The sequence below is a fragment of the Rhinatrema bivittatum genome, chromosome 12 (genome assembly GCF_901001135.1).
Source record: "Rhinatrema bivittatum chromosome 12, aRhiBiv1.1, whole genome shotgun sequence".
Classification (NCBI taxonomy): Eukaryota; Metazoa; Chordata; class Amphibia; order Gymnophiona; family Rhinatrematidae; genus Rhinatrema; species Rhinatrema bivittatum.
Window position 1 is genome coordinate 5,191,401 of NC_042626.1, and position 10,649 is coordinate 5,202,049.

Sequence of the window (10,649 nt, forward strand, 5' to 3'; positions counted from 1 at the left end):
CAGGGTCCCCGGTCTGTCATGCCCACCAGTAGCTGGTGCACGCCCCTAGCGTGATGGTAGGAACAAGTGGATTATGCAGGCAGTATTCCCTTCGTGCCCCTACAACAGGAACATGGCTGGGCAGGGATGCTGAAGCCTTTAGGAAAATTAGTTCTTACCTGTTGATTTTCGTTCCTGTAGTACCACAGATCAGTCCACACCGTGGGTTGAGCCTCCTGTCCAGCAGATGGAGACAGACCAAAAAACTGAAAGGGTATCCTATATCAGGACCGAGCCTACCCTGCAGCCCTTCAGTATAACCATTGTCAAAGCAGATAAGAACAAAGATAACCAGTAAAAAGATCAAGCAAGTAACCAGAGAACTCAAGTGAGTAACGAAAGAACTCCCAAAACTAAACAATTACCAACATTGAATGGACGCTGTAGAAGAACGCTCTCGCATATCCTTTGTCATCAAAATAGATGCTTCCAGTGTCCTTAAGATAATGATAGGTGACTTTCATCCAGAGACTTGTAAAAAGAGCTTCGAGCAGACGGCAGAAAAAGACGGGGAAGGGCGTCTGGACTGATCCATGGTACTACAGGAACGAAAATTAACAGGTAAGAACTAATTTTTCCTTTCCCTGTACGTACCTGGATCAGTCCAGCCCGTGGGACGTACCAAAGCTTCCCTAAACCGGGTGGGACCGAGACAGTCCCGCTCAAAGCACCTGCCGACCGAAAGAATCAAAAACCGGTGCTTGCACATCAAGATGGTAATGTCGAGCAAAGGTATGCATGGATTTCCATGTAACGGCCCTGCAGATTTCCTGCGGAGAGACCGATTGACTCTCCACCCATTAAGTAGCCCGAGAATGCAAAGAATGAGCTTTTAAGCCCTCAGGAACTGCCCGGCCTTGGCAGATACAGGCCAACGAAATCGCCTCCTTCAACCACTGAGCAATAGTAGTCTTAGAAGCCTGTTTGCCCCATTTGGACCACTCCACAGGACAAAGAGATGATCGGAGACCCGAAACTCATTGGTGACCTGGAGGAGGCACAGTAAAACGCGTTTCACATCAAGCCAGTGAAGATCGCCCCCGACTGAACTCGCGATGTCCTCAGGAGAGAACGCGGGAAGCTCCACCTACTGGTTGACATGAAAGATGAAACAACCTTTGGCAAGAAGGAAGGAACAGTTTTGAGAGAAACCCCCGAATCAGAAAACCGCAGGAAGGGCTCCCGACAGGACAACGCTTGGATCTCAAGACACCCGTCGGGCGGAACAGATAGACACCAGAAAAACTGCCTTAAGCATAAGATCCTTGAGAGTAGCCTGATGGAGAGGTTTGAACGGAGCCACACAGAGGCCGAAGGACTAAATTGAGAATCCAGAATGGACAAGTGGACCGGACGGGAGGCTTCAAATGCTTGGCGCCCTTCAGGAACCGAACATCATCCAGGTAAGAAGCCAATGCGTGACCTTCCACTCGACCTAAAAGAGAGCCGAGAGCGGACACTTGATCGCGTAACTAGCTGAAGGAAAGACCCCTGGAGAGGCCCTTCTGAAGGAAGGAAAGAATCACCGAAACCGGAGCTGAGCATGCCGAAACACCCGATTCAGCACATTCTTAAAAACTTTCCAAACGTGTACATAAGCCAAAGAAGTAGACGAAGAAGAGCCCGAAGAAGGGTGGAGATAACTTCCTCTTTATATCCTTTCCATCTATCTTCTCCATTCAAAAGCCAGGCCACTAGACAAAAGCGATCCGCCTGGTCGAAAAATACGGGACCCTGCCGTAGCAGGCGCGGGAGATGGCCGAGACGAAGAGGCCCGTCCGTCGCCAGGTTTACCAGATCCACGAACCACGGTCTGCGGGGCCATTCGGGTGCCACAAGGACAACCGGCCCCTTGTGAAGTTCTATTCTTCGGAGAATTTTGCCTACGAGAGGCCAAGGAGGAAACACATACAGGACGACGTTGTGGGGCCAGGGGAGAGCCCAAGCATCCACTCCCTCCGAACAGTGCTCCCTCCAGCGGCTGAAGAATCTGTTGGCTTTGGCATTGCTCAAGGTTGCCATGAGGTCCAGGTGAGGGGGACCCCACCTGCTGATGATCAGATCCATTGCTCTCTGAGAGCTCCCATTCGCCCGGATCGAGATACTGGCAACTCAGAAAATCGGCTTGCACATTCTCCTTGCCCACTATATGGGAGGCTGCGAGGCACTCCAGGTGACGCTCCGCCCAGGCAAGGAGCCAGCTGGCTTCCAGGGCCCCCCTGTCGATTGATATAAGCTACCGTGGTGGAGTTGTCGGAGAGGACTCGCACCGCCTTGCCACGGAGCAGAGGGAGAAAAACTTGGAGAGCCAGATGGACCGCCAGGGCCTCCAGGCAATTGATGTGCCAGCGGGATTGGATTGGGGACCAGTATCCCTGCGTGGCCTGCAACTGGCAGACTGCTCCCCAGCCGGAGAGATTGGCATCCACCGTGACTACAATCCACTGCGGAGTCTGAAGGGGCAGCCCCCTCAGAAGGTGCGGCAGCAATAGCCACCACTGTATGTCGGAGATGCTAGAGTCTGAAAGCGGGAGAATCATTTGAAACTGTTCCGACACCAGCTGCCAGCGGGATAGCAAAGCTTTCTGTAATGGTCGCATATGCTTAAAAGCCCAGGGAACCAGGTCGATGGTGGAAGCCATGGTCCCCAGGACCTGGAGGTAGTCCCAGGCCATAGGGAGCGGGAGTGAGAGAAGATTGCGCACTTGATCCATAAGCTTGAGTGCCCGAGCGTGTGGCAGGGACACCCTGCCGAGCATCGAAATGCGCCCCCAGAAATTCCAACACCTGGGAAGGCTGTAGGTTGCTTTTGGGGAAATTGACTATCCACCCGAGAGAGGTAAGGAGAGCAAGGACCTGGGCAACTGCCTGCCGACAGAGAATCTCTGACTTGGTCCGCACTAGCCAGTCATCCAGGTAAGGATGGACCAGGACTCCTTCTCGTCTGAGGGCAGCTGCCACCACCAGCATTACCTTGGTGAAAGTGCGCGGCACGGTGGCTAGGCCGAAGGGCAGCGCTCAGAACTGAAAATGCTGGTCCAGGGTGTGGAAGCACAGGTACTTCTAATGCTCGTGACGAATCTGAATGTGAAAGTAAGCCTCCATCAAGTAGAGAGAGGCTAGATATTCGCTGGAGTGAACAGCCGCTATGACCGCCCTCAGGGTCTCCATCCGAAAATGTGGTACCTTGAGGGCCCGGTTGACTCTCTTGAGGTCCAAGATTGGATGGAAGAAACAGTCCTTTATCGGTACTACGAAGTAGATGGAATACTGGCCGGCGCCAAGGTCTTCCGCTGGGACTGGGGCAATGGCCCCCAGCCCCTGGAGCCTGGCAAGAGTTTGACTCACGGCAGGCCGCTTCAGACGTCCACAAGGAGAGACTACTTGCAGATCTCGAGCAAATTCTAAAGCGTAACTGTTTCTTATTATCTTGAGGACCCACTGCTCTGACGTAATTTTGGCCCAATCCTTGTAAAACAGGGAGAGACTACCACCGATGTTGGGAACGGAGGAATGGGCTAGCTGAATCTCATTGGGAGGCTGGCTTGGGCGTGGGATGCTGAGGGGCACCATCTCGGAAGGACCGGCGGCCTCGGAAGGACTGAGACCAAGATTGTGATCTGGAGGAATAAGCTCTGGAGGAGGCACCTCGTGCCGGAGCATTATATCCACGCTGACCCCTGAAACGGGAACGAGAAGGGACAAAGGCTCTTGACTGCTTCGGACGGTCCTCGGGCAGCTTATGAACCTTGTTCTCCCCCAAGGAATTAATAAGCTGCTCAAGGTCTTCGCCGAAGAGCAACTTACCCTTAAAAGGTAGAGTGCCCAACCGTGACTTGGAAGACGGATCCACCGACCAATTGCACAGCCAGGCGATGGTTTCGGCAGTCTCAGCCAGATGGCTGAGACTGCCGAAACCATCGCCTTTGCCTGGATGCAGAGGAGGTCATACAGAGTATCCGCCCCCTATGCTATAGCGCCTTCCAACCGTTCAGCCTGCTCCGCCTCTGCAGATGGGAGGTCCTGGGGGCCGAGCAATTGTTGGACCCACCTAAGACTTGCTCTAAGGCTTGCCAGCTGCATGAGACTGCTGCAGATCGTCGCCCGAACTCCCAAGGCCAGAACCTCTAAAATACGTTTGAGATGGAGTTCGAGCTTGCGCTCCTGCACATCCTTCAGGGCCGTGGCTCCCACCACTGGGATGGAGGTGTGCTTGGTAATAGCGGAGACTGAAGATTCCACCGTGGGAATTTTCAGCATTTCCAGGCAATCCTCAGGGAGAGGATAGAGCTTGTCCATGGCTCTCCCTACGCGAAGCCCCGCCTCGGGAGCTTCCCATTCCCAGAGGAGCAGCAACTTGTGAATAGGATGTAAGGGAAAAGCGCAGGAGGGAGCCCTAAGTCCTGCCAGGACCTGGTCCATATGTGCCTGCAACGTGGCAGTGAGAGCATCCACCGGGGGCCCCTCAATCCCTAACTCCTGAAGAACAAAGAGAATGAGAGGCTCCAGTTCTTCCTTCTGAAATAAATGGAGCACCTGGGGGTCATCCCCTTCTAGAGGGGGGGTCCCCTGCCAAATCCGGATCCTGGTCCGGAGCTACCGGAGGAGCCGCACCCTGACTGACCCGGTGCCGCGGGAACAAGCGGAGGAGGCATCCGCGGAATCTTGGCAGGGAGAGGACCTGAGGGAGGGTCCTTCTCCTCCTCCTGCAAGCTGGCCAAATAAGATTTGTGCATCAAGAGCACAAACTCAGAGGAAAAACGTGGCCTGGACTTGCTGGAGGGGAGGGAGGGGTCAGGGACCACGTCCTGAGGCCGCATGGGGCTCAAATCGGGCGGAGAACCCAAAAATAATCGACTCTTCTCCCTCCTGCAGCCCCGAATCGGGACCGGGGAGGGACCTTCCCCACCCAGCAGACACCCCGAACAAAGTCCCTTGCGAGAAAGGCGCGACGAGGGCTCCCCACAAGCGAGGCAGCAATGAGAACACGGCATGCTCACTGAAGAGGAGCCGCGAGCAGGGAGGAAATCGGCTGAGCTGTGCTGCCGAGAGGAGCGGGTGCAGAAGAACGAACCCTGCTCGCTCCTCAGCTGCCGACGTAAATAAGAGGAATAAAGTGCCCTGAAAATTAGAGACAAACTTTCCTTTATTTTTTTACACAGGGGAATGGCAGATCCCTGAAGGCACTGCCGGGGAATGAGGCGTCCCGGAGCAAAGGCAGCCAGGTGGGGGGAGTGACTGGACCACCAGTTTCACCCCACACTAGGATCACCGGGAAAGGGGCCTAGGCTGCGTAACACAAGGGGCAAGGCCCCGCAAGAGCGAGGAGACCGCGCTGGCTCCTGACAAGAAAAAAAATCAGAGCCAAATCAAAGGGGAATAAAATTTCCACTTTTTTTTTTTTAAACAGAGACAAATTATGAATACTTGCTTGATCCTGAGAAAAAGAGTAGAAAGGTACCCCCGCAGGGAAAGGGCTAACAAAGATCAGGGAACCGCAGGGTGAGCTGTCGCACCTGCTGGAGCCAGACACATACTGAAGGGCTGGCAGGGTAGGCTCGGTCCTGATACAGGACACCCTTTCAGTTTCGGTCTGTCTCCACCTGCTGGGCAGGAGGCTCAACCCACGGTCTGGACTGATCCTGGTACGTACAGGGAAATCCGTTTTAGTTAAAGTCCCCTGCGCCTGTGGGAATGCTGTTGATCTGGCCTGTTGTACTGGAGTAGTCCTGGGGTGCCGTGGCCATGGTAAGGGAGCCATGTATTGACCCAGCCTTTTCTTCCCGCAGGGGGGTGATGGCCTGTACACTGGCTTCATTAAGGTGCACCTGAAGCTGCGCCGGCCAGTGACCGTCCCCTCGGGCATCCCACCACAGTCCATCTACGACGCCCTGAAAGAGGTGAACCTGGCGGACAGGACAGACAGGAGGACGTCCTTTTACCTGCCGCTGGATGCCGTAAAGCAGCTGCACATCAGCAGCACAACCACTGTGGGCGAGGTCATCCAGGGGCTCCTGAAGAAGTTCATGGTGCTGGACAACCCGCAGAAGTTTGCACTCTTTAAGCAGCTGAAAAAAGATGGACAAGGTGGGTCTCTGCCACCGGGCCTCTGGCCAGTGTTTACCATGAGGGCACTTCTACATTACTTAGCTATTTGTGTGGAGCAGGGATGGGCAGGTGGCTCTCTGCTGCGTTTTCGGGTGCTGGAATGAGCATTTGCGAGGTCTCTGCGGTTTCTTGCATGTCATAACACAGATATAAAGCACAACCATCCCCAGTTCCTCCTGAAGAGCAAGATATGTTTTATTATTATAATTCCCCTACCCTCCAAACAGGACCACGTGGGCCACAGCATGGGGGTTAGAAACCGCTGCCAGGCACTCCCTTCCCTTGCCCTGGTGCTGAGGAGGGCTCTCTGTCCCCAGTGCGGTCTTGGGAAGGCTTCCCCTCCCCCTGAGGAGTAAGGGGCCCTGCCTATCCCAGGATCGTGTGCCATGCACTGGATGCAGCCTTAACCTGGCGCTCTCTCTCTCTCTCTCTGCACGCAGTGTTCCTGCAGAAGCTGCTCACAACGGATCACCCTTTGCACCTTCGTCTGCTGGCAGGACCCGACACGGATATCCTTACCTTTGTCTTGAAGGAGAATGAAACGGGAGAAGTTGAGGTACGGCCGGGAGCAACACAGACTAAAAAAAATGAATAAACCTTTCCCCTGCAGAAACCTCAGCTGGTACTTTTAGTTGCCTTGTGTTCCACTGATTGTATTCTGGGGCAGACGGGAGTGATGATCTCTCATTTCTCTTGCAACGGGAGCACCTCCCTATTCCACACTAGCGCTAGTGGAGGGGAGGAAGAGATTGACTCCTAGTTCCAGCCTTTAGTTGCTCTCTGAGATGAATGGTCAGAGCAGGTGGGTAATCATTACTTTGGCTGTAAAATCATTTGAATCTGATGTTGGTTTGTCCCTCTCTTTCGTTGGCAGTGGGATGCCTTCTCTGTGCCTGAACTGCAAAACTTCCTAATGATCCTGGACAGAGAAGAGAGAGAGAAAATCCAGCAAGTGCAAAAGAAATACGAGTCCTTTCGGCAGAGGCTGCAAGAAGCTCTAAAAGAGATGGACAGTAAGCTTGGCTAGCCCGAATCCTGGTTACAAGAGAAGCGTGGGCGCTGCCCATGGCATCTCTGCAGCCCTGGGAGCAACGGCTCTGGATTGGCTGCTGGGTCACTGCCTGCACACAAGGAAGTGGAAGCCTCGTCCCCACCGCTGCCGCTGGCTTGACCTGTACAGCTCTGCATCCCAGGACGTAGCCAGGCTTCCTGTCGCCCCACCCTCCAACAAGTCCCTTGCTGGGTTGAGAATTTTTTTTTCCCTAAGGACCAATGCTTTATTTCACAACTTTGGAATTATCCAAATTAAGAGGTTTGCATTCCATCCAAGCTTTTCTGGCAGAGGTTGGGTAGAATGAACAACTTTGCCAACAAGAAAAAAGGTGCTGTGGAGGAATGAGAAGTAAGAAGGGAACGGGTGGGTGGGGGAAGGCCAGCGCCAGGCCCTGCAGGGACGAGGAGGCTGGAGTCACGGGCTAGGAACCGTGCTGGCTTTGGGCTGACCTTCTCCAGCCCCGAATGTCAGGTGTGGATTACAGAGCCATTGTTTCTGCACTCACTGTGAATACTGCTCCCTCCTTCCCCTGCCATCTCCTCACCCTGTCACCAAGGCGAACATTTCAAGTAAAGAAAGGTGCTTTGCATGTACAGTACACATCCATGTGCTTTGCAAAGGAGATGTTGTCTGTCAGAGCCAGAGCAACTCTGCATGGACTACGGAAAAAGCAGCCCCTTGTGTCCCTGCCCCACTTCACAGGTGGCGTGGCAGCAGCTATAATCCCTCACCCACAGCATGGTGGCTTTAACTCCTAGTGAGGGGCAAGTGTTCAACATCCAGGCACCCATAACACTAGCCGTCCATATCTGCACAGCCTGATTCACAGATAGATCGATCCTGGGCCATGCTCTGAGCGACCTGGCCACCGGGTTAGCTAGGACAGTCTTGTAATCCACGGCTTACAGAGACCTCAGCTGTAGTGTGCAGGGCACTCAACGAACGGTTCACCATGCGACCCTGCCACTGTAATCCACGGCTTACAGAGACCCCGGCTGTAGTGTGCAGGGCACTCAACGAATGGTTCACCATGCGACCTGGCCACTGTAATCCACGGTTTACAGAGACCTCGGCTGTAGTGTGCAGGGCACTCAATTAACGGTTCACCATGCGACCTGGCCACTGTAATCCACGGCTTACAGAGACCTCAGCTGTAGTGTGCAGGGCACTCAACGAACGGTTCACCATGCGACCTGGCCACTGTAATCCACGGCTTACAGAGACCCCGGCTGTAGTGTGCAGGGCACTCAACGAACGGTTCACCATGCAACCTGGCCACTGTAATCCACGGCTTACAGAGACCCCGGCTGTAGTGTGCAGGGCACTCAACGAACGGTTCACCATGCGACCTGGCCACTGTAATCCACGGCTTACAGAGACCTCAGCTGTAGTGTGCAGGGCACTCAACGAACGGTTCACCATGCGACCTGGCCACTGTAATCCACGGCTTACAGAGACCTCGGCTGTAGTGTGCAGGGCACTCAACGAACGGTTCACCATGCGACCTGGCCACTGTAATCCACGGCTTACAGAGACCTCGGCTGTAGTGTGCAGGGCACTCAACGAACGGTTCACCATGCGACCTGGCCACTGTAATCCACGGCTTACAGAGACCTTGGCTGTAGTGTGCAGGGCACTCAACGAACGGTTCACCATGCGACCTGGCCACTGTAATCCACGGCTTACAGAGACCTCGGCTGTAGTGTGCAGGGTTCACCATTGCCGGTTTCTTCCTCTTTATCCTCAAGTCACTGGAGCCTGAGGGACCAGTACAGATGGAGCTGGGGGCTCATAGCTGCCATTGCCCTGCAATAACTGAACCCGCACAGCCCCAGGAATGCCCGTGTCATCGTCCTAGGGTTTAAACCCCTGGCTATCCTGGCTGGAGTGCCGCTCCAGGGGCAGTTGGGGTAATGCGTTGTTTTTTACATGAACTGTGGAAAGGTACAGAGGGGGATGAAGGCAAAAGGCTTCCATCACAAAGAAAAAAAATGCATTTTTGTAACCTGCTTTTTAATTTATTTTTACAACCGGCTAGAATTGTATTTAATTATATATATATATATATATATATATATATATATATATATATATATATATATATATATATATATATATATATATATATATATATATATATATATATAAAGTGTATCTGAAAGATTTTTGGTTCAAAGGAAAACTGTACTTTTTTTTTTTTTATGGTGTTAAAATGAAAAATAAACCCCTCTCCCACAGCCGCTCTCTCTTCCTTGTATGATTCAGCCCAGCCAGTTCACCACTGCACCTGACTGGCCCCGGGCAATGCTGCTTCGCTCTTAGCTTTGGACTGCTGCAGGTTTCTTAAGGTAGTGGCTTTCATCCAGAGCCGAGCCTGGCCTGCTCTGTCATTATCCCAGGCAAGCTCTGGCAGTGGCAGGAAGGCCGGCAAACACGGTGCAGGGCAGGGTAAAAAAATCCAGCACCCGTATTCAGAGAAGATCCTTTGCTTGACTCCTACAAGCTTTCAGCCAGGCCAATACAGTAAAAGTCGCAGGAGAGCGGGCGAGCGATTCAGGAAAAAAAAATATTCAAATTAGGGCCCGCAGTAAAAAGAGGCGCTAGGGCCACTAGTGCATCCCTAGCAACTCTTTTTGGACAGGAGCGGCGGCTGTCAGCGGGTTTGACAGCCACGGGTTCGGAAACCGGATGCTGGCAAAATTGAGCGTCCGGTTTTCAAGCTGCAGGTCGATTTTACATTTATTTTTTTTTAATTATTTTTAACTTAATCTCGCCATGATATTAAGTCGGAGGGTGCACAGAAAAGCAGTTTTTACTGCTTTTCTGTGCACTTTCCCGGTGCCGGCAGAAATTAGCGCCTACCTTTAGGTAGGCGCTGATTTCTGAAAGTAAAATGTGCGGCTTGGCTGCACATTTTACTTACTGAATCGCGCGGGAATACCTAATAGGGTCATCAATATGCATTTGCATGATGCGGGCGCTATTAGTTTCAGGGAGGGAGGGGGGTTGGACGTGCGTTTGACGCGCTATTACCTCTTACTGAATAAGGGGTAAAGCTAGCGCGTCCAAATGCAGGTTAACAGTGCGGAGCGCACTGCACTGTATCAGCCTGAGAGTTACTAAAGGCCCTTTCTCAGACAAAGTCTGAAGCAATCTGCAAAATCCCAAAAGCCTAGGCTAACTTTGTTGGGTTTTTCTTATAAATTACATTTTTGGGGGGTTAATGGACTACTCTAGCAAAAACCAGACAAACTAGTGTGACTAGCGGGTAAGAACCTCAAATCCTGTCCATGGACTGATCAGACTAATCTTCAAAGAGCAGCTGAAAGGACAATTTCAAACTGAAACACGTCCTAAATCTGTTTGGTTAATCCCATAAAAGCATCAGCTGCAGCCGGTTTGACTTTACTTTCTTACAGACAGAGCGACATTCATCTGGCAGAGAGGG

The 10,649-nt window shown here is 52.6% G+C and overlaps 1 protein-coding gene across 2 annotated transcripts in view; it reads left to right on the plus strand.

The window, feature by feature from the left end:
* The window catches only part of RASSF5 (Ras association domain family member 5), a 59,845-nt gene extending 52,646 nt beyond the window's left edge, over nt 1–7,199 (plus strand). For both annotated transcript variants that reach the window (XM_029572724.1, XM_029572725.1), the window contains 3 exons: nt 5,829–6,126; nt 6,588–6,703; nt 7,022–7,199. In XM_029572724.1, coding sequence (XP_029428584.1) covers nt 5,829–6,126; nt 6,588–6,703; nt 7,022–7,174 — 567 coding nt within the window. In that variant the 3' untranslated portion in view covers nt 7,175–7,199. The remainder of the gene's footprint in view (nt 1–5,828; nt 6,127–6,587; nt 6,704–7,021) is intronic.
* Nucleotides 7,200–10,649: the final 3,450 nt, after the last annotated feature.